Source organism: Grammomys surdaster, unplaced genomic scaffold (assembly GCF_004785775.1).
Source record: "Grammomys surdaster isolate TR1022 unplaced genomic scaffold, NIH_TR_1.0 322, whole genome shotgun sequence".
NCBI lineage: Eukaryota > Metazoa > Chordata > Mammalia > Rodentia > Muridae > Grammomys > Grammomys surdaster.
In genome coordinates this window covers 366,560-392,792 of record NW_021604741.1, presented here as the reverse complement: position 1 = coordinate 392,792, position 26,233 = coordinate 366,560, and the positions used below count along the sequence as shown (strand labels likewise).

The 26,233-nt window shown below is 44.5% G+C and overlaps 2 protein-coding genes across 7 annotated transcripts in view; both read left to right on the top strand.

The window, feature by feature from the left end:
- The window catches only part of Txnrd1 (thioredoxin reductase 1), a 79,986-nt gene that overhangs the window by 47,177 nt on the left and 6,576 nt on the right, over nucleotides 1–26,233 (top strand). For 3 of the 4 annotated variants that reach the window (XM_028778068.1, XM_028778070.1, XM_028778069.1), the window contains exons 2-13: nucleotides 9,096–9,218; nucleotides 10,189–10,261; nucleotides 12,026–12,145; nucleotides 14,011–14,153; nucleotides 14,587–14,702; nucleotides 16,994–17,219; nucleotides 19,317–19,409; nucleotides 19,912–19,988; nucleotides 20,369–20,525; nucleotides 20,616–20,723; nucleotides 22,848–22,943; nucleotides 25,659–25,793. In XM_028778068.1, coding sequence (XP_028633901.1) covers nucleotides 9,096–9,218; nucleotides 10,189–10,261; nucleotides 12,026–12,145; nucleotides 14,011–14,153; nucleotides 14,587–14,702; nucleotides 16,994–17,219; nucleotides 19,317–19,409; nucleotides 19,912–19,988; nucleotides 20,369–20,525; nucleotides 20,616–20,723; nucleotides 22,848–22,943; nucleotides 25,659–25,793 — 1,467 coding nt within the window. Of the gene's footprint in view, nucleotides 1–7,094; nucleotides 7,416–9,095; nucleotides 9,219–10,188; nucleotides 10,262–12,025; nucleotides 12,146–14,010; nucleotides 14,154–14,586; nucleotides 14,703–16,993; nucleotides 17,220–19,316; nucleotides 19,410–19,911; nucleotides 19,989–20,368; nucleotides 20,526–20,615; nucleotides 20,724–22,847; nucleotides 22,944–25,658; nucleotides 25,794–26,233 lie in introns of those variants that run through there. The other variant, XM_028778067.1, reaches the window with a different exon arrangement.
- Nucleotides 777–2,216, top strand: Eid3 (EP300 interacting inhibitor of differentiation 3). Of its 3 annotated transcripts, none has more exons than XM_028778072.1 (2): nucleotides 777–1,000; nucleotides 1,055–2,111. In XM_028778072.1, the coding sequence occupies exons 1-2, from the start codon at nucleotides 866–868 to the stop codon at nucleotides 2,051–2,053; spliced, it is 1,134 nt and encodes a 377-aa protein (XP_028633905.1). In that variant the 5' UTR covers nucleotides 777–865; the 3' UTR covers nucleotides 2,054–2,111. The 3 variants fall into 3 exon arrangements, with proteins under 3 accessions (XP_028633905.1, XP_028633904.1, XP_028633906.1); XM_028778073.1 differs by having other exon boundaries at nucleotides 805–978; nucleotides 1,031–2,216; XM_028778071.1 differs by having other exon boundaries at nucleotides 777–2,158.

Below are 26,233 nucleotides of genomic sequence, written 5' to 3'. Positions count from 1 at the left end.
GTTCAGAGGACAGTGTATGTGTAGGCATGATTACCATGGTCCATGTGGGGGTAGGTTCAGAGGACAAGTTTGTGGAGTTGGTTCTTTCCCTCACTTTAATGGCTTGTCTTTTGAGGGTTTATTTTTAAGTGTGTGCATGTACACATGTTTGTCAGTGGAGGTGAGAAGAAAGTGTTGGACCTGGAGTTACAGGCAGTGGTTGTGAGCTACCCTATGGGGTGCAGAACTCTGCCACTGGCCGAGTGTGCCCTCCACCAAGTGAAGCTTTCTGTGGTGTGAGTTGGGTATGGGCCTGTTGTATTTAGAAACAAAACACTCCTCACATTGTTAAATCCCTGTATACTGAGAACTTCAGCCACTTAACTGCTCCGTGGGTCTCCAGTGAGCTGGTGTGTTTCCCAAAGCATATTATTCACCCAGTGGGTGATAGAACACCGATGGTATTGAAAATCTTCATAGTTTGCTCATCTTCTAGGATTCAGGTTAACCCCCTCAGTAGTGTATGAAAGCCTTTATTTCGCCTTTGGCAGGCTTCCAGATAAACAGCTCCTTTGGAGAATACTGCCTGCCCACTGTTCTTCCACACTTGAGTGGAGATGCTTCTAAGATCGCTTTTGTGTACAGGGAAGCATCGCCGGTGTGCGTGAGTTAGCATTTACTTACCCTCTAGGCGGAAAAAGAATGCCTGACCCAGGCTTCTGCAGGAGCCAGTGCTGGAGGTGTGGTCACGTGTGAGCTGGGGGCGGGGTCGCTTGCGCATGAGCAGGAGGCTTCTGTTCCAACGGCTTTCCTGTCGCTGCCTTACGCGTCGCTACGCTACCGTTGGTAGTAGCCCTTGGAGAGCTGTTATTTGCGCACTACCACCATGTCTGAATTAAAATGTTCCCTTACTGGAGGCAAAGAGAAAAGAGAGGAGCTGGTCAGGAGCCTGCCATGGCAGCACCTGATGAAGCATGGGGAGGAGGAGGAAGAGGCACTGCTGAAGGAAGAAGAGGAAGAGGCACTGCTGAAGGAAGAAGAGGAGGAGGAGGAAGAAGAGGAAGAAGAAGAGGAGGAGGAGGAGGAGGAAGAGGAAGGCCCAGACAGTAGCTCCGATGACCTGAGCCCCGAGACCCCCTGCATGCACCCAGACCTCCTGGAGCTGGCGGTGGACCGGGAGAAGTGCCGCAGCATCCGCAGGCAGTACCGGCAGCTCATTTACACTGTGCAGCAGAACCGCGAAGACATCGTGAACACGGCCAGCGACTCGTTGACGGAGGCCCTGGAGGAGGCCAATGTGCTATTTGACGGGGTGAGCAGAACCAGAGAGGCAGCCCTCGACGCACAGTTCCTGGTTTTGGCCTCTGATCTGGGTAAAGAAAAGGCAAAGCAGTTAAACTCCGATATGAGCTTTTTTAATCAGGTTGCCTTCTGTGACTTGCTGCTGGTGTTTGTGGGCCTCAACTGGGTGGAAGAGGAGTGTGAGGGATTTAGCAACTGCGATGATAGCATAACTCTTTGCTTCTGGAGCATGTTGCACAAGGAAGCAGTGGCCTGGATGCTGCAAGCTGAAACGTTCCACTTCATTTTTGGTTCTTTTAAGGCAGAACGTTCTGCACGAAAGCCCCGGCTTGAACATCACAAAAGAGCTTGCAAAATGGAAGGAAATGGGGATATGCCTACAAAGTTGAGGAAGCTGGATGTGCATGCTAATCAGGAGACAACAGAAAAAGAAGTAGAGAGAATCTTGGGATTGCTGCAAACCTACTTTCAAAAGTACCCCGATACTCCAGTGTCGTATTTTGAGTTTGTGATTGATCCAAACTCATTCTCTCGCACCGTGGAGAATATCTTCTATGTTTCTTTTATTATTAGGGATGGCTTTGCAAGAATCAGGCTCGACCAAGACAGACTGCCGATTCTAGAGCCAACTAATGTTAACCAGGTGGATGAAGAAAATGATTCCTGTTCTTACGGCAGGAAACAAGGAGTTATATCTTTGAGTTTACAGGACTGGAAAAATATTGTCTCCACTTTTGAAATTTCAGAGGCTATGATCAAAAACTCATACTAAAGAGTTTTATTCATAGTGTATGACTCCATTTTGAACTAATATTGCAAAATGGAATCTAAACAGAAGCACAAACTCTAGTAAACTATTTTCAAGAACAAATGAAAATGTCTACTGTGCAATGTATTTTACTTGATAACTTAATAAGGTTGTAATCTTAAAAGTTCACTATCATGCTTATGGGAAATTTTTTTGAAATTCACATGAAACTCTCAGTAAGCTCCTGAGTTTCTCTGAAGGTATTAGCCAACTTGTTAAAAAAAAAAAAAAAAAAAGACAAAACCCAAAAAACCCAGGACTCACTGTGATACTGAATTGTTTTCTCTGACATGGCAAACTAAGGATAAGGGGGCTTTTCACCAAATTGGGGAAAGAGAAAAAAAACAAATCAGTAATATTAAGACTAAAAAATCCTAGGTGACATGCTTCTTTTGAAAAAGTGGATCTCTGTACTCTGAACTTTGTTTTTGATAAATGAATTTAATAAGTGTGTGTACTGTCAGACTGAAGTGACTAAGGCTTCAAAGATGGTCCAAATTAGACAGCAGGAAGGCATTCCGGGTTATTTTGTGTTGAGACAGAGTCTGCCCACGGAGCTCTGGCTATCCTGGAACTTGGTGATCTGCCTGCACCTGCCTCTGCCTCTGCCTCCCACCACACTAGGCGAGCAGGCATTCTAGCTAAGGTCAAATGTGTGCAGTTGAGACAAGTCAGCACATGAGAGGGTGTTCAGGTTTATAGAAAACTTGGCTTGAATATGAAGCTGGCAGGAATCGCCATGAACTCACCTGTGTTCCTAGGCAGATGGTTGCAAGCCTTATCTCTGGCTAATCTGTCACCACTCAGTGTTGTGATTTCTACTAGCACGGAGTGTCCCTTAGAGTCTGTGATGTTTTACCGTGTAATGACTGATTGTCCCAATTAACCTCAATTTATAAAACAGACAAAAGCCCAAGGGTTTTGCTCTATATCTGGCCTATATATCGAGAATTCTTTATCTACCCTGGTCCTTGTGCCCCAGGTGCCCAGTCTCTTATGGACCTAAGTTGGAAACAAGGTGCTGATTTGAGTAGTTGGGCTGACTGTGTAGCCTTCTGCTTCTGGAAGATGGCATCAGAGGAAGCGTACTGTGGGTATTACAAGTCGGGACTCCTGTTGCCTATGTTTATATGAATGTTTGTCTTTGTCTTGGTCCTTTGCAGTTTTAAGAGTAAATTACGGGACTACTGGGGATGTGGCTCAGTGATGAAGTGCTTTCTTAGCGTGAGTCCTGCCTTAGGCTCTATCTCCAACATGAATGTGTCTCTGTATGCAAATTATCTGATGGTCAATGTAGAAAGTTTGATTTATGAAAATAATTCCAGAAGAGACAGTGGACATGCCCTGAATGTAAGTCTTATGAATGTAAGTCTTTGTTGGTGGAAAAGTGCTGCCACTCATGTGGTTAGTGATATTTTTGTTCCACTTAATAGTAAGTTTTCCTATTAAATCTGTAGTGGTTCAGGGGAGGGAAATTCAAAGTCTGAATGATACCAGGATCTTTGTGTGGAGAAAGTTCATTACACCAGCAATGCATAGAAAATTCAGGAAAAACACAAAACCCTTTCCAGTGCAAACTACTTTCTGTAGTAGCTGTCTTTCCCCTTTCCTCACATGAAGAAGTGCTAGCCCTGCCCAGCACTGGCCACCCTTCAGGATGAAGGAGCATCCTTTTGGCCTGGCTGCTCCTGGTCCTGCCATCTCAGCAGTGCCCTGGGGTTTCCAAAAGATGTCCTTTGGAAAGAGAATTGGGCGATAGGAGATAAATTGAGTTGTGGAAAATAACTGAATTGCAGATCTGCTTGTCAACACCACCTTAAAATGACGGGCTTTGTTAGAACTTGATTGAATAAAAAGGACCTTTTGTGATCCATATCAGCGCTAACCTGGAAACCTCAGATGTTGGTTTGCCAAGTGTGAAAACCCCTCCTGCTGTAGAAGGTTTTAATTCCAACCCGGAGCTCCCACCCTGCCTTGATCATTCAGTGCCTAGATAAAAGACACACAACCTTTATGTTTACAATAAAATAAACCTTAAACAGCACAAGAGCTAGGCAAGTAGCTACCCTCTATGTTATTAAAATGTACTTTCCTATCAGTAACCCCTGAGTTCATACTATGTTTCATCTGAGCTGCTTTTAACTCAAATTGGCCAGCCCTCAGGGCCATGTTCTTGAATTCACCTAACCTGTGGCTGCTCTCACTGAGGATCTGATTTTAGTTCCCAGTACTCATGTTGTAGCTCGGTAACCACACTTCTGCTGCATCCAAAACCATCTTCTGAGGGCACCAGGCACACATGCGGTACACGTATACCCACACAGAATGTTCAACACCTAAGAAAACATGGAATTAAATTAGAACAGTGGGTGTGATTAAGTGTAGTTACTCGGTATGACATCTGGATCAGGAAGAGCAAGAGATGAAAGGTAAAAAGGTGTGTTTGACTGTGATGTATGAGAATGTGTGTGCACATGTATACACCTGCTTGTGTATGTGTGAAAAGACAACTCCTCCCCCTTTTTTGAGAAGGAGGAGACTGAGACACTCACCATGTAGACCAGGCTGGCCTCAAGAGCTCCATCTGCCTCTGCCTCCTGAGCGCTGAGATTAAACATGTACGTCGCCATGAAAGCACAGCTTTTGAAAGTTGGTCCTTCTACTGTGAGAGCTGGGGTTGTACTCAGGTCATTTTGAGGCTTGTGCAGCAAGCACCTTCACTGACTCCCAATGGATAAATTTTTTATTTTAAAAAAATCGTTTTAATCAGTTAGTTTATTTGAGGTGCATGCTTATTTGGAGGTCAGAAGACAACTTCTGGGAGTTGGTTTTCTACTCTCCCTTATTGGGCTCAAGGATTAAGTTCAGCTTGGTGTCTGGTGTCTTTATCTGTTGAGTCATCTCACCAGCTTAGGCAAGGTTAATGCCATAGCCAGGCCTATCTGCAAAAGAAATGACATCTGACTTTAACTATTGGGAGGATTGGATGGGATCTAACATACACAAAACCTGTCTAGTACAGTGTTTTGTCTCATTGTGAATTCTCAGTCAGTGAATTACACAGTACATTTCTTTGTGTGTTGACATTTCTAGTGGTCTGTTATCTCCGAGTCTTGTACTTTTAAGCTTCCTTATCTTTGTTCTGGGGGAATCTATTGCCAACTGAGGCTCTGGAGGAGAGTGGTGGCCCTGTCCCTCCAGGAAGGGGTTTAGTGTCATGGGTGTGCTGTAGTTTCCCTCTGCTGCTGTAACAAATTGCCAGACACTTGATGGCTTTAGACGACACTACTTATGGAGTCATGGAGGTGGGATGTCCAGGGGGTGGATTTGACTAAATTAAAATCAGGACCTGTCCTGGGGAACCGTTCACTACATTTTGAAGGGGACACCATTGAGCAGGAACTGATGGCCAGTTCAGTTTTTTAAGTATGAAGGTATAGCATTCAGTTTTAGGCTCAGCCGAATGCGTTAGATGCTAACGGCTTGCCAACTACACCTTATAGGTTCAGGGTCCTGCAGCATACTTTTTTGCTTTTGTTAAAAACTGGCTGGTGTAGTTTGACTTTATGCATGAGCTACGTGTTCTCACTTCTCTGCTTCGGTGTTACAAAAGGCTGGGTCCAGGGGCAAGAGGTTTGCATTTTTCTCCTGTGTCCCCATCTGTCTTAATAACATGCACTTAAAACGAATCTGAGATGATAATCTTTTTTTAAATATTTATTTATTTTATGCATATGAGTACACCATTGCTGTCTTCAGACACACCAGAAGAGGGCATCAGACCCCATTACAGATGGTTGTGAGCCACCATGTGGTTGCTGGGAATTGAACTCAGGACCTCTGGAAGAGCAGCCAGTGCTCTTAACCACTGAGCCACCTCTCCAGCCCAGTAATTAATTTTTTAAGTCAGTAAATTTTTTATTTATGGGATTTTCAGTGTGGTTCCTTTGTTGTCCATTGAGGTCACTGAAGTTCAAGATTTCTAAAATAGCTTTTTCTGAAAGGACAAATGCTTAGTCTAGTTGCGTTACCACCAGCCTACTAACCTCTGATTCTTTTATCTGAGCGAGTTAAGGACAGACATATTTGTGACAACGTCAATGTTCTCCAGAGTTCTCCATCGGAGATCTTTAGCATCCAGTTTCTTCCAACAGTTTACTTTAGGATAGATCCGCCTCTACTTGCTCACATTGACCCGCCTCCTCAGGATGAGTTCAGATCACATTAACATCCAGAATCCCGCGGATCTGTCTGTGGGAGGTGCCACTGTGCTTTGATCCACACCACTGGATAGTCATCCAGGGAATGAAAATGCGAATGCTGGTAATGTGTTTGTTTTCACCATTACCTGTGCTTTCAGATGCTGGCCCCAGGACCAGCAGCATCTCTCTGTGCTGTTGTCTGTCTCTGTAGCCTTGTCTGTGTCACAGCTCATGCCCAACACTGATTCTGGGATGCAGACAAGGATTAATTTTGTGCCTGTGTTCTATGCTCGTGTCCACCGATTGGAGAGAAGCACACAAGTTACAATTTTGCTTTATTTTATGTGTTTGTCTGCGTGTGTGTCTTTACCACTGTGTGTCCAGTGACTGTTTTAGACAATTAGGAGCTTCTGTGTGGGTGTTTGGGAATTGAACCCAGGTCCTCTGGAATAGCAGCTAGTGTTTTTGACCACTGAGCCATACCTGGCCCCCTCATTTAAAGGAGTTTGTATGCATGCAAATGCTGGTGTCTGGGAATCAGAATCTGCAAGAACAGTGCACTCAACTGCTGATTCATTACCTCAGCCCCACAATGGTGGTGGTTGTTGTCATTGTTATTATTATTATTTTAAGACGTATGTTTAAGGTTTTTTGTTTACCCTTTAAGACCAACACATTTTATGCTCTTGGTCACTCCCTAGGGAGGAGTCACACTGGTTATCTGACTATGTTTACCTAATACTGGGATCTGAGTGGCTGTTATTACCAGCTTGTTTCCCCCCACAGTGCCCTGCATTGAAGGAGAAGCCCTGGTCATCATGCCAGTTCATGAATGCTGGCTGTGCTACCCAGCTTCTCGAGGTAGAGCCTCTGTGCAGACTGTCTGGGTGGCGCCCACTTGCCCCAACTGTTGCTGGTTTCCAGGTTTTCTCTCTCCAGTCCCCCAGCCACTGTGTGCGCCCCAGGTGCTGCTGAGGGGCCCTCGTGGGGCTGTGCTTCCTGCTTCACATCCCTCCAAGGTGCTCCCCTCCTCATCCCAGACGCCCCGTTCTACTGACCCTTGTCTCTGCCCTCCGCCCTCTACACCTGGTAGTAGGCAGGAAAAAAATACGCAATCTGAGCTGGTAAGTTCATGGTTTTTTAGATATTATAGGTAAAGCTGGATTAAAAACTGTTTTTACTCTACTTGTAGACTTTTCTGTCATTACCCTCATTAGCCCAGGGCTAATAAGGTAACAATGAGTGTATTGCTTAGAATAGTGCTCCAGAGTATGCTAAGGAATCTAAGGAAAGATTATCTCCTGAGTCTTCGCTCTCTCAGTCTGCCCCACCCACCCCAAACCTCTGTAAGATCCCTCTGTGTACTGATACAACACTGAAGGAATTGAAGGTGGAGAGGAACAGGATATGACTCTTGCACAGTAGGAATAAACAAACCTGATTGAAAAAATAAAGATTAAAAAACAAAACAGTGCTCCAACCGAATAGCGAATGTAGCTAGCTATATATTAAATTATATACTAGAATGAAAAGATGTTTTAAAAATATTTTAAAAACTTTTTCTTAATACCTGTCTTTAAAGTTCTATACCTATAAATACTGAAACAAAAACTAAACAGAATTTTAGACTGTGGGGTAAAGCTTAATAGAGTCTTATGTGTCCTGCCTATTTAAAATGTCTTGCAAGGGCTGGGTGGTAGAATACACATATGGGTGTGAAGCTGGGCCTGGTGCCTCATACCTATTAGTTCCTGCACTTGGGAGGCAGAGGCAGGGCTACATACTGGGTTCCGAGACAGCCAGAGCTGCATAGTAAGACCCCCGTCTCCAAAACAAACCTCTCAAACCTATAAAGTACTTTGTAGAGGCATAGACTTCTAAGTTTATCTGTAGATCAATACTGGTTGGTGATTTTTCTGCGATTTTAGATTTTACCTTTTAACTACACAATGTAATAAATAAAGTCTTAAATACTTGGCCAACTGTTTAATTGCTGTCTTAACATTGTTGTGTTTGTTGTTGAGCAGACTCCTCTGTCTTTGACAAGAAGGTAAAGGTGATTGCTCAATTGTGTTGCTGACACTGTTAAACCGTGCTCAGCATTTCCGTCTAATAGCTTGATGTCGTGCAGCTGGGAGAATTTCAGTAAAAGTTTTTGTGTTTCTGTGTTTTGTTTTCCCCAAAGTGAGAGTAACCTGCCTTGAAACCTAGTTTAAAAACTCTGCCAAGGGTGGGCTGGTGAGATGGCTTGGCAGACAAAAGTGCCTGTTACCAAGGTGATCACCTGACTCCACAATTTTCCTCTGATTTGTACAACCATGCTGTGGCAGGTGTCCTCCCCCACAGACAGACAGATTTAAACAAAAATCAGATAAGAAAAAAAATTCCTGGGCAGTCAGTATGAAGATAGCACAGTGAACACTATTATGTATAATTAATATGTGCCCGTTAAATACTAAATTCTGGGAGACAGAGTGTTATCAATCTCAGTTTAGCTGTAGGTTGGTTCGGATGGGCTGTCAGTGTGTAGAATATGGGAACTCTTGAGAGGAGGGAGCAGGCATGGGGGAGGATGCTGGGATGCAGGCCTCTTTGATAATGGCCTAGATGTGAAGAAGTATTGGTTTCCTTTCAGGAAGCCTGATGTTTCCATACATAGTTGCAGTGAGAGTCTACAGTTCCCCTTTGAACATGGCCTTTGATTTTCTTTAAAGAAAGATTACCAAAGCTTTTTGGGCATTGCTGCTTTTCGGGCATTGCTGCTTTTCAGTTAAATTCTTTTCATTTCTGTTGTTTTCCTGCAGCCATACAAAAAAGGCCAACTTCAAAAGCTGCCAACAATGAATGGTTCCAAAGATCCCCCCGGGCCCTATGACTTCGACCTGATCATCATTGGAGGAGGCTCAGGAGGACTGGCAGCAGCTAAGGCAAGACCATCTGCTGTAGTGTCTGAGTGACGGTTAGGGTACAGTACCCCTCCCCGGGGAAGCTCTCTACAGTCTTCAGATTTGTCCATCCAGGCTTGTGTATTTATTCTGTTAACTTTGGCAGGGCGTACAAAGAGACAACTCTAAGTCACTTTTCCAGACTGAAATGTTTCCTCTTCATGAAAAAGTTCAGAGCCTGGTGATTTGGGGCATACTCTGTGTGAACAGCCCTTAGGCCTGCCAGCCTTTCCAGCACAATCTTTAAAAAAGGAAAGTGGTTACACTCCACTAAGGTGCGGCCTACATCAGCCTTTAAAGGTGGACTCATGGAGCCTCCCAGTTGACTCTGCAGTAGCAGGTAGCAGATCGCTTTGTCACAGTGGCGCGTGTGACAGGCACACAGCCTCTGACCTTGCTCTCCCGTAACCTTTGGAGGTCCAGTGGCCAGTATACCACACTTCCTCTGTGAGAAAGAAATAGTCTCTACAGGAAAGACAATTTCAGAAAAAGAAAACAACCCCCCTCCTGTACTTTGGCTTAGATAGAACTAGATTAACTCAGAGATTCCTTTAAAGATGTCGACTCCCAGGGAACAGGGTGAGAAGGCCCTCAGGGTTGTCAGTCCCATGGCCTTACCAGGTGTTTATTACCACTTGCTTGGAAATGGAAAGACACGGTTTTTCAGATTTGTGTTGTGCCTGGTGATGGTGGACAGGAATCATACAGGAGTTAGCCGGGGCCTGCCAGCTCTTGGTTAACAGTTTTGCAGCTATAATCTGTGTAATCGTTGAAGCTGTTAGTGTCTTGGCTTTTGTCCTAGAGCTGAACTAATCGATACAGTGTATTGGGTTCTCAGACTTCGATCTGTGACTGGTTGTACCTCAGGCTTTAGAGCATAATAGAAACAGAGTGAGTGCCAGTCCTCAGTTGCACTCTCTTGTTGACTCGTTTGAATCGTTTTGTTTCCCAGGAGGCAGCCAAATTTGACAAGAAGGTGCTGGTCTTGGATTTTGTCACGCCAACTCCTCTTGGAACTAGATGGGGTGAGTTTCTGAGATCCTGCAACGGTGGTCTCCCCTTGATGGTGATGCCGATGATTCTTAAAAGCCAACTTTAAAAAACAAAAAAACAAAAAAAACCCAAAGATTAAACCAAAGCCCAGCTCTCCCACGGGAGCTGAGTTAACTGAGTTAAGAGATCCAGTTAAGCAGAAACCTCAGCTGCAAGCTGGCTCAGAGGTCGACCTTTGCATAATCTCTTATCGTATAGAGTGGAAGCTGTCGTTTAAGCATTCTCCTCCAGTCAGATAGTTCAGGAAGACAGAGTAGCCATCGAGTCTTGCTGAATTGCATGTTACCTGCTCATTCATTGAATGCACGTCGATGACTTGTGAGCCAGGAGCATGGGGCATTGAACTCCGTGGAAGACGTTCCTGCCCCTGTGGATCTTAGATTTTAGAGGGAAACAGACGTAAGAACTTGACCCTTGGTGGTGAGTGGTACCAAAGGAGGGGCCTCCTAGGTAGAAGGGAGCTTGTGCCATGTGAGCTCTGAGGCAGGGTTTCTCAAGAGATGCCCACTAGAGGCGCTGCAGGAGAAGATGGGGCAGCTGTGCTAAAAGCTGAAGTAGAGCTTGGAGGCAGTATTCACTGGCATTCCCACAGAGTAGACTCACAGGCCCCGGGGCAGGTAAGAGGCCTCTGTGGGCAGAGCTGGGTGTGACAAAGTAAAAGTGGAAAGAAAGGCAGGGCCGGGCGGTGGTGGCGCACGCCTTTAATCCCAGCACTTGGGAGGCAGAGGCAGGCGGATTTCTGAGTTCGAGAGTTCGAGGCTAGCCTGGTCTACAGAGTGAGTTCCAGGACAGCCAGGGCTACTCAGAGAAACCCTGTCTCGAAAAACCAAAAAAAAAAAAAAAAAAAAGAAAGGCAGGTCAAACTACAGGACTTACCAGGCCACAGTGAGGACTTTGGACCAATGAAGGCAGATAATGAAGGCCTGTGAGGAGTTTGAGGCAAGAGAAATGACTAGTACATTTTATAAAGAGCATTTGCGGCTCACATCAGTGCTAGGCCACAGTCCAGCCAGATCAAACGGCAGCATGGTCTATTAACTCATGTATCTGCAAGTGACTGTCACTCCCTGTTCCTGGTGCTGGATTCAGTCCCCTGCCCTGTGGAGTTTAGACTTCATGGTGACAGTGGTATTTTCAGAGGACAGGCCTTGAATTGTGAGCTCCAGAGATCCCTGCCTGAGTTCTGTTCTGATGGGAAGCAGTGATCTCAGTGTTCTTAAGGAGTACTGTTTTGGGAGAGGGGAGTTTTAACATAGCAGTTCTTTGGAGAATCGGAGAAAACTACAGGCTGCTTCCCCCCAAAATCACATAAACATCAAATCTGATACATCTTTTCAGACCTGCATCTAACTATGCTTAGCATAGCAGCCGCTTCGTCGTTTCTGTGTAGAGATTCAGTAGCAGGTAGAGGGTTATGCACATAGTAAAATTTCAATTGTTGCATCACTGTTGACTGTTTTGAATTTGGAAGTTACAGAAATTGTGAAGATCTGTTTGTTTCAGAATGACTACTTTGCTCTGTACGTTAGGCTCTATTACCTTAGAAACATGATGATTCTTGGGAACAAACTTTAAGTTTTGGCTACGTTAGACTAATAATGGTGATGATGATGATGTCATTGATGATGGTGATGATGATGATGTCATCGACGATGTAGTTTCGTTACATCTTAATGCACTTTGGCTTCTATGAAGGTCCTGCAGTGGGCTGCGAACTGACTTCTCTCTTGTTGCAGGTCTCGGAGGAACATGTGTGAACGTGGGTTGCATACCTAAAAAACTGATGCACCAGGCAGCTTTGTTAGGACAAGCTCTGAAAGACTCGCGCAACTATGGCTGGAAACTTGAAGACACAGGTGTGGGGGAAAAGGAGGGGCTAAAAACTGTGGTATTGGCAGTGTGCCGTCTAGATACCTGGACCTAGATGAGGCCTGCCTATCCCAAGTCAGCCCGGGTTAGCCCCAGGGCTGTCAATTGTCAGGTTTGAGAAACACTTCTTGAGCCCTCTGAGCTCACCGGGTGTTGTGACTGGCACTCAGGGCTGCGGGCAGTACTTAGTCGTAATCGTAATGAGTGCATTGCACATAAGTTTGAATTAACTGGCTTTGGGACATAAAGTGATAGCTGCAGTTCTACATCTCTGTGACTAGAGTGACTTACCTGGATTTCAGGCTTGCCTCTTGTCACTTGCCAGCATTGTGACAAATCTTCTATCTCCTGATTTACTTAAAATACAGTGCTTTAATTTAAAACGAAGAAATCAAAACCAAACTCAACCCACATAAGAACAGATGTTGGTAAAATATTGGTAATTATTATAGATGATTGGCCTATGGGGCAGAGTATGTACTGTTCTTTTCTGTTCCTGGTGAACAGTGAGTTCTCTTCTGGTGCACAGAGGCCAGCCAGGTAGGCTTTTCCAGGCTCCTACAGCAGCCCTACCCTCAGGTACCTTGGCCCCACAGCCCCTAAAGTGAACTGATCTCTTTCAGAGGCTCTCGTTCTAACAGTTCATGATGTGTGTGAATCAAGCTCTGTAGTTTATTCTGTACAAAGCCACAGGCTGGCTAGTATACAGTCCTGCTAATTCAGAACCTAAGTATCATGGGCCTGGATCCATCTTGTGCTCAGTGGCCGGCTCCTTGATCAGTGTGTTGGAAACTTCATTTTCATGAGAGAAGTTGATTTGTGTTGTTTCCTCTTCAGCCATAGCCTCTCTGGGACTTGTCTTCTCCCTGTCTCCTGAGTGTATTTGATCTGTGCCCTGTTTTCTTCAAGTCATTAATAACAACCAGTGACTAAAGGCAGATGTTGTTGGTGGCAATTGTTTTGGGTTTATTTTGAGGGGCCGAGATTGAGACAAGGTTTCTCTGTGTATGTAGCCCTGGCTGTCCTGGAACTCACTCTGAAGACCAGGCTGGCCTCAAACACAGAGATCCACCGGGCTCTGCCTCCTGAGTGTTGGGATTAGACACATATTGTTACTAAGACTGAAACGTGTCTCTATATCTACACTGGCCTAGAACACACCTAACAGCTATTACAGACATGTGCCTGTCAAAAAAAGATTGATTTTTATCAGTTGAAATTTTGAAATGTAGTGTGTATTGTCTTGACTCAAAGGATTAATTTAGTTATAGAACAGATTTTTTTCTTTTTTCCAGGTAAGGGTTTGGGGACAATGAGGTTCAAGTTCTCTGAATAAGGAGCCAGCAAACTTAGAGATAAAGCAAGTGTTTGAGGTGCTGGGGGCCTGACGTACAGGTTCTGTGGAATCACTCAGCTCTGTTTTCATACTGTGAAAACAGCTTCAGATGACATGCAAATGAATTTGGCTATATTTCAATAAAAGTTCATTGACCAAAAATGATTCGAGGCCCATGGCATCACGGTCTGCCTACACTGAGCATGCCCAGTTACGGTGTAGTGACCCACACCTGGCTAGAGCAGAGTCTTTGACTTTGTTAGGATGCAGTCCTAAGCCTTAAATGGCACCCTGTTCCCCACAGGTCAGTGTCTATAATCCAAAGTAAACTACCAGCTCATTTCTTGATAAAAAAGGGAAGAATTTGTGTTGTGGTTTTGAATCCCAGACATGAGAAATTGGCCTTTGCACTCCAGGAGAACTTGTCCTCCTGGGTTGAACTGCCTAGCTCCAGGTGAGAGTTACTGAAACACATCAGACAGTTTGAAGGACTAAACGTTCTCTCTTCTCACGCAGTTAAGCATGACTGGGAGAAAATGACAGAGTCTGTGCAAAATCATATCGGCTCGCTGAACTGGGGCTACCGAGTAGCTCTCCGGGAGAAAAAGGTCGTCTATGAGAATGCTTACGGGAAGTTCATTGGACCTCACAAGATTATGGTAATTGTGGAGCTGTATTCTATGCTCCTCCCCTGCCTTTTCAAAAGTAGCTTTCATTGGTGTTAGCAGAGAAATTTGTTCCAAATGTGTTTTAAGAAATCAAATAAGGTGCAAAAATTAAGACCATTGTGACCTGGCTTGTCCAGTTTGGTCTCTTTGGTACTGTGTTTCATGGGGCTTTCTGTGGGGCTGGGGAGTGTCACCATCCTGGGCCAGATTACCTGGATGTGAGGCTTACTCTGTCACCAGGTAGCATTATTCCTAGAGGCAGTCCTTCATCTGCTCAGCCTTTAGTTTCTCTTACTGTTATAAGGACTGAGAGAGACATTGCATAAGTGCCCACTACTAAGGTTCTACCTCTACTAAGGTTATAACCTCTACATAGGTTCTAAGGCAGTGTCCTGCATTGGGATTGACATTGTTTCCTTTGCAGGCAACAAATAACAAAGGTAAAGAAAAAATCTATTCAGCAGAGCGGTTCCTCATTGCCACGGGTGAAAGGCCACGCTACCTGGGCATCCCTGGAGACAAAGAGTACTGCATCAGCAGGTGGGAGAAACAGGCTGCATGGCTGGCCTTCTGCTTGGTTCTTTAAACACACCTGGTTTGTTTCTAGACTTAGGAAGGAATTCTTTGCCACATCTGTCCTTGGGGATTGAAAGAGAGTCAGGGACTAACAACATTTTAAAGGTTACAAGCTGCAGGCATTGGGCCTACTGCCACACAGAGTGGGCACATTACTCTGACAACATAATATAGTTAGATTGACATTTCTCTTTGCAGTTGAAATTAATTTATGTGTATTGTAAACCAGGTGGATATTTTGTAACATAAATGTGGTCTGGTGTAAGAAAGTTTATTTTGTGCTGAGCAAAGACCATGTTCTTTGTCGACATTAGGGGAGTGGAAACAAAGGGTTAACTTTTAACAAGTTTATGCATGGAGCCTTATGAGGTCTTGGCCCCACTGCATGACAGTCCTCTGTAGAAGTACCTTATAAAACATGTCAAGAAAAAAGATTTTTCTCTGGGCTGGAGAGATGGCTCAGTGGTTAAGAGCACTGACTGTACTTCCAGAGGTCCTGAGTTCAAATCCCAGCAACCACATGGTGGTTCACAACCATCTGTAATGAGATCTGATGCCCTCTTCTGGTGTGTTTGAAAACATCTACAGTGTATTCATATATAATAAATAAATAAATCTTTTTTTTAAAAAAAAAGATTTTTCTCATCAAGGGATAACACTACCCATACTATTTTTGAGGAGTTTTAAATGAGAAAGTCTTTAAGACACATTGATAGTCTCTGCTTTTTGGGATGCTTTTTTGCCTGGGAAATTTTGGATCCCTTCTTCTAGAAGTATGACTCCATGATGCCTGGTGCAGGGCCAGCTCTGATGCTTCTGTCCCTATTACCTGGGATGTGTGGTCTTGCTTAGTGTCTTTGGTCTGTTGTAACACAGTGACTAAGTGGGGGCTTAGTAAGAAATTGCCCACAGTTCTGGAGGTTTCAGAACATAGGCCTGAGGCACTGGCCATGACTGAATTCCCTGCTCATAGGTGAGATCTTCTTATAGTGGAAAGGATGGGGGAATCTCTGTGGGTTCTTGTGTAGACTCAGATCCCATTTGTGAGAGCCAGATGTTTTATTTTAAAGATTTATGTATTTTATTTATGAGGACACTGCCACTTTCTTCAGACACACCAGAAGAGGGCATCAGATCCCATTACAGATGGTTGTGAGCCACCATGTGGTTGCTGGGAATTGAACTCAGGACCTCTGGAAGAGCAGCCAGTGCTCTTAACCACTGAGCCACCTCTCCAGCCCCAGCCAGATTTTTTTTTTATACCTTAATCATCTACTAAAAATCTATTAACACCATCACCCTTGGGGTAGAGTACTATGAGGAATTTTAACATTTAGGCACACAGACATTCAGACCCTACCAAGGTCCCTTCCTGTTTTTTATTTTCTTGGAGGTAAGGTTTCCCTATTATTGCCCAGGTGAACTTGAATCCTTGGACTCAAGTGATCTTCCTACCTCAGTATCCTGAGAAGCTGAGTCCACAAGCATCTGCCACTATGGCCAACAATCAATTCTTTTGGTGTAATAGGCTGGAGGCCATCGTACAGCCCAGGCAAGCCTCCAACTCAGTCCACAGCTGAGGATAACCCTGATCCATGATCCTCTGCTTCTGCCCTGAGTGCTAGGTCTGTAATCATGCACCCCTTATCCAGCTATCGTGACATACATTTTAAAATTTTGTTCTGTTTTCCTTGTCTTTTGAGATAGGGTCTTTCTGTGTAGACCAGACTGGTGTCAAACTAACACCTTCCTGCCTCTTCGAGGGCAGAGATTAAAGGCGCATACTGCTACACCTATCCATATTTGTGGTCTCTTCTGAATTCAACTACAAGATTTTTGTTGAGTTAAGCTTTTATAACTTTTTATATTACGAAGATTAGATTTTCAAAGCTTCCCACCCCCACTCTTGCTACTGGATGTTCCAGATTAAGAAGGAAAACATTTTCCACCCAGGAAGGCAACTGAGTGTAGGTCAGTGTTATTTGTGTTGATAATGGACAAAGTGTCCACACATCGATCTGATTGGCACTAGAAGCTACGCCGTCACTGTCGGCTCTATTCAGCCACTAGCATATTTAAAGACCAGCTGGGTATTGCCAGCTAAGACTTGTATCTAAGTCCTTTTAGAATTTTGTCATATGTATAGTGTCTTATCAAACGTTTGTAATGTTAAAAGTTCTTAGGAAAGTGGAAGATGCTTACATCTTTATTCATACACGAATGTTTCTCTTTTTCTTCCCCCTTAACTTTTCCAGTGATGATCTTTTCTCCTTGCCTTACTGCCCGGGGAAGACCCTAGTGGTTGGCGCGTCCTATGTCGCCTTGGAATGTGCAGGATTTCTGGCTGGTATCGGTCTAGATGTCACTGTAATGGTACGGTCCATTCTCCTTAGAGGATTTGACCAAGACATGGCCAACAAAATCGGTGAACACATGGAGGAACATGGTATCAAGTTTGTAAGGCAGTTCGTCCCAACGAAAGTAAGTGGGTTTTCTGTGCGGTGGTTGGTTTTATGTTCATGGTGAAAGGCAAAAAGACAGGATGGTGGTAGAAGCAGACAGACGTTTGAGCATTAGGGACCGTCAGGAGCGTGGTGCTGATGCGTGAGCGGGCGCTGACTGCTGCCTCAGTACCATTGCTGAGTCCATGCCAGCGACCTCATCCCTTGTTACGTTTACTGCATCCTTTCATGATGATGCCCCTGCTCCGCTGCACTGGGGTTGTTGGCGTCACTAGGACTCTGAATGCACACACCCACACACTAGACTCTCCTCTTCTCCCCTCTCTGACTTCTGCAGGAAAACATTTTCCTTGGACATACTGTCATCATAGGCACTATATAATCCTGTTTCCTTGGAGATAATTGTTCATGGTCTGGTTTCATTCACGTTTGCCGTAAAGGATCTAAAATACACACATGTTAAGTCTATGTCTTGCTACCATTACCTTAGAAGACTGGTGGATCTCAGCTGGGGGGCGAGCTCAGTGGGAGAGCGCATGCATAACAAGCAGAAGGCTCTAGGTTCCGTCTGCACTGACTGGTATGTGCACACGCATGCTACAAGGTCAAGTCCGTCACTTAGCATCTCAGACCAGCAGTTCTCTCTAGAGTGGCTGTAAGTGGCTTGCTTTTGGCAAAGTTTAGAAGTGTTAGACCGATTCTCAGTAAATTAGGTTTGTGTGAGTGAATCTCTTAGTGCTGGTTAGTAAGATACAGTTTTGGGATCAGACTCACTTGTCAAGTACTGTCAGTTGTGGTTGAATGACTTAGGGAGAATTACTTAGCCTCTAAGGCTGTTTCTTCTGTCCATTGAGAATAATGGCAGCAGCTCTGTATTTCCTGTGAGGTGCTAGCTAATGTATTTCCTGTGAGGTGCTAGCTAATGTATCTAAGGAGTTAGAACACAGCGTGGCTCTAACCGTCCGTCTGTGAGAGCTGAGCTTTGGATTTCTTGGGAGTTACCAGTAAAGCTACCAGTACTTCATCTCTGTAGTTCAGTGGTTCTCAGCCTGAGTCGTGAGCCCTTTAGGGGTGTGGTAGGCAATGATCCTTTCACAAGGGTTCTCTACAACCATCAGAAAACACAGGTTCTTAGATTATGGTTCATAGCAATAGCAAAATTGCAGTTATGAAGTAGGAGTAATGTTATGGTTGGGGGTCACGACAGCACGAGGAACTGTTAAAGAGTTACAGCACTGGGAGGTTGAAAACCACTGCTCTGGCTGGTTTTAGGCTTGCTTTAGGGCTATGGTTAGGAGATAGCTGTGTGTTGTACTGTGGGAAGTGTCTGCTTTTCTGAAGTATAACTCTTCCTGAATAGTGTCAACATTCAAGGAGTGGTGGACTGTTGTGGTGGCTGGCTGGTGCCCTTAGCCTGTCAGTAGGCTCTCACAAATGTGTGGACAGTAGGCTGTCACGGATATCTGTGTGCTGTAGGCTGTCATGAACATTTGTGTGTAGTAGGTTGTCACAGACATCTGTGTGCTGTAGGTTATCACAGATATCTTGTGTGCAGTAGACTGTCATGAACATCTGTGTGCAGTAGGATGCAGATGTTCTTTCTCCTAATTCAGGAGGCTGCTCACTCCTTTCTTGCGACTACAGCAGCTGTTGAACTTGTACTTAACCACATCTTTTCCACTGTGATTCTTAGGACTTTCTAACTCACACTTAAGTCCTTCTCACATACTTCACTGTTTTGTCAGTGAAAGTGAAGATTTGTAGTCAATAAGGATGCTCTGAAGTTGAATAGCTGTGGCTTTTATCAGTAATTACCCTGAGACAGCAGGGGGTGATGGGTCCAGCAGAGCGTGCTATGATGGGTCCGTCATAGGGAGCGTGCCATGTGTTCTCCACTTTCTTTCCCACCTTTTTCTCTGCTCAAGAATTATTTGAGAAAAAGCCTCTCAAGCAAGCTGTGTTAGTGAGGTCTCTGTAGTTGCTTCTCCCAGTGTTGTTCCGTGAGGGAAATGCTGTAAAAGCTTTTCAGGGCTGAGTTCTGTTTCCGAGGACTAAGCAGATGGAGATAGAAGAAATAGTTGACCCTCCTTGTCTGTGTCTCTGTTTCCTTTTGTAGATTGAACAGATTGAAGCAGGGACACCAGGCCGACTCAAGGTGACTGCTCAGTCCACAAACAGCGAGGAGACCATGGAAGGCGAATTTAACACTGTAAGGAGTGGGCCCAGGTCAGGCTGGGTGTCAGTTACGTACTTTGGGTGACTTTCCTCTCTCTAAAATGCCCCTGTTCTTTGCACATTCTAAGGCATCTCAGTTACTCTGATATTAGAATTTATTTTATCACAGGGATGGCGTTAACTCTCCTTTTGGTAACTTAACTATCCTGTCTGCCAAGTTTCACAAATAGTCAGACCTTGCTAATGAGCCAGACTCTGCGTATACGTTCCCTTTCGTCTTCGCAGACGGCCACTTAGGAGATAACTCAGCCATGGACCGTGCACTTCGTTTTTAAGTTTGTCTGACTTAATTAGGGCAGCAACTCCTGTTCTTGTGAGAAATGCCAAGAGATGTTTACTTTGTCGTTTAAAAGGCTTTAAAACATAAAAGGTTTTAGTTTGCTTAAACTCTTGGCTTTTATTAATGGAAGGTGTTTTCCAGGTCTGTGTTAAGTAGCTTATGCAGTGGTTTTGTTAATACTTTATTATTTTTTCAGGTGTTGTTGGCGGTAGGAAGAGATTCTTGTACGAGAACTATTGGCTTAGAGACCGTGGGCGTGAAGATAAATGAAAAGTAAGGGGACTGCACTGCAGTTCCTCCCCGCTTCCCTCGCCTTTGTAAATTGCGTCCCTCAGGACTGGGCATTACCCTCAGGCGTTGGGCACTCTTAGGCGCTGGATACTCAGCGCTACTAAATCAGGGTGTGTGTGGGGTTGTTCTTACTTAGGACTGACAGTCTTAACCACTCCATGAGAGGAGTTTTTCTTTTGTTTTTCTAATATTTTTCTTACTTGTTTTTTTTTTTTTTTTTTTTTTTTTTAAAGTAGTGGCCAGGATTTTTGCTAAGCATTTTGAGTCCTGTGCACCGTTTTGTTAGTAATTGGAGCATTGCTCTCCTGGGGAGGAAGAGGATGTAGTTTTACTTCACTAATAGCAGCAATTGATGGTTGCAGGACTGGAAAGATACCTGTCACGGATGAAGAGCAGACCAATGTGCCTTACATCTACGCCATCGGTGACATTCTGGAGGGGAAGCTGGAGCTGACTCCCGTAGCCATCCAGGCGGGGAGATTGCTGGCTCAGAGGCTGTATGGGGGCTCCACTGTCAAAGTGAGTTTTGCGGTGTCACCCTCTGAGACCATGGTTTCTATCGTCACTTTGCCTCTCTTAACTGTTTTTTTTTCCCTCCATTTGACACAGTGTGACTATGACAATGTCCCAACGACTGTATTTACTCCTTTGGAGTATGGCTGTTGTGGCCTCTCAGAAGAAAAAGCTGTGGAGAAATTTGGGGAGGAAAATATTGAAGTAAGTTTTTTTCCTCCTTTTCATGCTGCTTTTTTCAAAGCGTCAGGGTGGTTTCCAGTGTGCAGAAAAATGCAGTTGTAAACAGATGAGTGAGCACGCTTACTGTTTTTTTAATTTATTTTATTTTTTAAAAGTTTGTTTATTTTTATTTTATGTACATGGGTGTTTTGCCTGCATGTATCTCTGTATCACATGCACACTTGGAGGGGCCTTCAGGCCAGAAGGCATCAGATAGATCCCTTGGGACAGGAGTCGCAGATGGTTGTGAGCTACCAGGTGCCCACAAAGATGGCTTCAGCAGTCCACAAATAGGCAGACGTTGCTCACGAGCTAAATGAGCTAAGTAGAAGCTGGGAATTGAACCCAGGTCTTTTAAACTGGTGAGCACTGTCTCTGGTCTGTGGCCATGGTTATAATCCATTGTCCACTTCTAGATAGATTGTCTATCAAAAGTATTTAGCAGCTGGATGATGTAAGAGTGCTTCAGTGCAAACTTAAGGACCTGAGTTTGGATCCCCATCATGCACTGAGTGTGTCAGTGGGCGGGGCACCAGCCAGTATGGACAGGATGAATGCTGGGCCTTGGCTGGCTGCTAGCATCTAGCATCGCCAAAGAATGATGTGCTCCAGGTTCAGGGGAGTAAGACAAGAGAGTGATAATAACGCCCTATATAGTAGTATATTTTATATTATACATATAATAGTATACTATACTTCTTTGATAGCCTTATGAGACACACAGACCTGCACAAATGTTAACTCTCCAAGTTGTTGGGGTTTGTTTGTTTGTTTGTTTGTTGTATTTTTATCTTTTTTTTTTTTTTGGGGTTTTTTGAGACAGGGTTTCTCTGTATAGCCTGGGCTGTCCTGGAACTCACTCTGTAGACCAGGCTGGCCTCGAACTCAGAAATCTGCCTGCCTCTGCCTCCCGAGTGCTGGGACTAAAGGCATGTGCTATCACCGCCCGGCTAAGTATTTTTATCTTAAGGTTATTAGTACGCATGTCATGGTCACACAAATAGATTTTTAATTTTCTTATTTTGCTTTGCTACTTTTTTTTTTTTTACACAAAAATGAGGTGTTTTGAACAGCCCAATTAAGGAAATGGGAATCAGCTACTCCCAGATGATGTCTGTAGTGTAGCCATTTGGAAGGGTTTCCTTCGTCTTTCCCTGTGTAGTTTTACGATGTGTTGCATCTTTTGCGTCAGAGCACTGACCTGGTTCCCCAGCTTACACTGATTGTAGTGGTTAGAGGAGGAAACAGTCTTGTCATGCCCGAGACACTTCAGAGCCCGCCTTCCCACTCCCCTGCACCTCCCTCCTTCCTCCTGTGTTGTCCAGTAAAGTCCCTGGAGGAACTTTCTGGAAGCAGGAGAAGCATCTGCTGGGTGGTGATTAGAACTATCCCTGCCATCCTGCCAGCTTCTATTTACGGCTGTCATTCCTCTGAGCCAGTGACTCTAAGCCTCCCTAACGTGGTGACCCTTCAATACAGTTCCTCATGCTATGGTGAGCCCCACCATAAAATTATTTCAGCGCTACTTCATAACTGTCATTCTGCTACTGTTACGAATATCATAATGTAAATAGATATCTGATATGTGGGACATCTGATAGTCAACCCCCAAAGGGGTTGTGGCTGCAGGTTGAGAACCACTGCTGACCAGGTGGTCACTTTGTATTTTTTCTTTCTTTTATTTTTCTTTTCTTGAAACATTAATATGTCTATTATGTTCTTCTGGCTATCTTAGAACTCCTTATGTAGATCAGTATAGCCTCACACTCGGATCCACCTGCTTCTGCTTCCCAAGTGCTGGGATTAAAGGCGTGCACCACTGTGCCTGGCTTGTACTCTTACATAAGACAGTAATCTCATGGTTGCTTTCTTGATTTTCTTGGTCATTTTGTTATATTACTTAAGGTTTACTAATCATATTGAAATAAGCAAGATTAGTCAAAAGGGTTTCGACAACAAAGTTCCAACTTATATGCCTTTTGAGCAAGTCAGTTTATTCTGTGAACTTTATTAACAGAGCACTAATTAAATAATTACTTAAATCCACATCTACTGCTGGACAACCCACGTAAGGAAATGAATCTGAATTGTGCTTGTGTCTTCCAGGTTTACCACAGTTTCTTTTGGCCATTGGAGTGGACAGTTCCATCCCGGGATAACAACAAATGTTATGCAAAAATAATCTGTAACCTCAAAGACGATGTAAGTACAGTGATATTTGTGTGACGGTACATAGCTTTTGAGATGGCTCAGGTTTGACCATGAGATATGTGTCCTGTTAGGATTCCACATGTTGCTGTCCGCAGCCCCAGGGGCAGCATTGAGGCAAGGGTCTGGGCTCTCCTGCCTGCTGCTCATTCACCTTCCCTGGTTCAGGGCTCCGCTGCAGACAGTCAGAAAACACACTTGAGTGAAGGAAGTCAGGGAACACTTGGGGCTTCTCTGTGTCGATGAGTGGAGAGTTGTAAAGCCCTCAGCTACCTAAACAAAACAAAACAAAACACAAAAGCAAAAACAAAAAACCAGAAAAACCCATAAACCAACCAAAACCCAGCCAGCTCCCTTGATCCTCTGCAGCCGGCCCTGAGGGAACGCTGTGGTGGGAAGACTTGGCTGGGCTCCAGACTGAGGTGTAGCCCACTGCTACACTAGTGACCAAGCCCAAGGGCGGACTCCTCCGCCTCCCAGGTATTCCAAACCCATAGTGAGAGATTGACTGCCTTAGTGGTTTTCAAACTTTTTTGACTGTTACCACACAGTAAGAAATACATTTTATAGTATATCCTAGAACACGTTTCAGTATTGCACCAGGAACTGAATTTTTTCAACATACTCAACGCTTGACCATAAAAATCCCTTCAGGAAAAATAAGAATAAAGCCAAAGCCTTATGACACGACACCTTAGGAACTTGGTTAGATTATTAAAATCTTAGGGTTTGTCTGTAATGGCATACTTTTTTTAAAACTACTGTTTTAGATGAGACAGATTTTTTTTTAAGAACCCAGAGGGTTTCAGGACATCCCCTTGTGGATGTAAATGTCACCACTGAGGTAGATGTTTAGTAACCCCTAATGAACTGTGCGCTGACATAAGGACCGGTTACGCATCACTCTCTCTGTCTCTTTAGACTTGAGCTTTATTTAAAGCATAATGTTTCCGAGTGTTATCTGAATTCACAGTGACTGAGTGTCTGTGGTTTTAAACAGAGCTTAGTGTTCTATGTGTGTAACGTGTACACACACACTCAGATACAGAAGTGCTTACTGCTCACCGCTCAGGTCAGTGAGCACCAGCCTTTTCTGTGTAAGAGATCAGCAGTGCAGATACGGTCCACGGTCCACAGCGGCTCCGATCCCTGAACACATGCTCCTGTGCTGTTCAGGGTCTCTGGTAATCTGTGCTGAGGGAACACGGCTGTGGCCACTGATAATTCCTCTCTGCTCGTTCTGCCCATTCTGTGGCCGAGGAAACTGATTGAGTGCAATCATTTACCTAGCAGAGCTGTTAGGTTCCAGCCCATGTTGCAACAATGCCAGTGACAGTCACTCCCTGCTCGTTTGTTTTTTTGCTGTCTTATTTTTTATTCCTTCCTATGTCCTTGGAGTTGGCGTCTCTCGACTGTTCATGGTTTTTGCTTGCTATGTATCTACCCATATATAAACATTACACGGTGCTTTGTGACTGAATTGAAGGAGTCATCCTCGGTAAACGGGGCCTGGCACCTTTTACTTTTAATGTCATTTTCTGAGAGGGTGGGGTATAGCTCAATGGTAGAGGACTTGTTTAGTACGCTGACAGCCCTAGGTTCAATCCCTGGTACTGCACAAATAAAACCCTGTTTAGATTTATGTTCTCCTACATTATGATATGCAAACCTAGTATATTTTCAATATTTTTAGATACATAGCACATGGGTATACCTTATTCACACCCCAAACCCCCAGTTGTCTGATGTAGATTATATACCAAGACTGACAACAAAGGTGTCTTTAACTGTTTCTAAATATTTACACACAACTAAATATTTTTATAGTTTCTTACTTTTTATGTTTTGCCTGCATTTATGTCTGCGTGAGGGTGTCTGACTCTTTGACACTGAAGCTACTGCAAGTTGTAAGCTGCCATGAGGGTGCTGGGACTTGAACCTGGTCCTCTGGAAGAGCAGCCAGTGCTCTTACCACTGAGCCATCTCTCCAGCCCCAGAAGTTCCAGTTTCACATAACTTTTTTAAAAATGGTTTTTATTTATCCTTTGACTGTTTCTAAGGAAGCCTCTGCACATTGGCTTACAGCCCATGACCTGCATTGCCTCATTTATTCCAAGCAGAGTGACCGGTCTAGTCTGTCAGCTCTGAAAACATACTCACTGAACTGTCAAACAGTGAAGTGCACAAGATTTCTCTTCTTGGCAGGGATAATCTGGGCTTGAGATTTAGATTTTTTCTACAACCAATAATTCACACATAGGTATTTCCATTTCTAGGCATTTCCCACTTGTGCCTGTGGAAGGGTCTGGACAGTATCTGACTAAGTTGCTCTTCCTGTGCCCAGAATGTCAGCTAAATGATCTTGAAAGATGAGTGGCTTCCCTTAAGCTTCAGTCACCACAGATTGATCGTTGTCAGGCTCTGAGAGAATGCTCTGTTAGCATTGTCTGGAATGGTTGTGCACCTAAGGAGCTGCAGGCGCTATACTTTGCCTCAAGTTTGTGTGTTCTCCTCTGGCTTGATGTTCTTATGTCTCCTGTACCAGCCTGACAGAGTCATCACCTCCACAGCACATAGTGGGGCTTTAACAGCGCAAAGCAGCCATTTCCATCAGGGGCTTCTTAGAACAGTCTGTGGAAGTACCAGGGCTGTGGGGAGAGAAGGGAAAGACCAGCTTACCCAGGTCTTTCTATTTATTTTGCATCTTAGGAACGTGTTGTGGGCTTCCATGTACTGGGTCCAAACGCTGGAGAGGTGACACAGGGCTTTGCAGCTGCACTCAAGTGTGGGCTGACCAAGCAGCAGCTGGACAGCACCATCGGTATCCACCCGGTCTGTGCAGAGGTGAGTCACGCCACTTCCCAGCTCCATTAAGAAGGCCTCTTATTTGTAGGACTGTATGTCCTAAAATATTTCTGTGGTGAGTATTTACCTTCTATGTTAGTGGTTTGGGAAAGCCTCCAGGCTGGTGATGGCGTCTGCCGCTTGATCTTGTGGGCATCCAAGAATGATCTTGGAAAGTGAAACTGGAAATGGCCAGGTGCGAGCCCCTGGGTACCAGGGTCAGTGCTCACTGTCAGCATCATTCAGACCTGAGTACTGTTACTATAGAGGGAGCACATCTATCTTCATGTATCTAGAGTGTTGGAAGGACTCGGGTGGGTCAGTAACGGCAGCTTTTATCTGTGTGCCGTAGGCTCACGTTGTGCTTGTGTGTATAGGCATGTGTGTGTGTTGGGGGTGTGTGTGTGTGCTCGTGCATTCTTACTGATTGCTGTTCTGCA

Coding starts and splice junctions, on each gene's coding strand:
- Eid3 (XM_028778071.1), top strand. CDS start 866: ATGTCTGAATTAAAATGTTCCCTTACTGGAGGCAAAGAGAAAAGAGAG.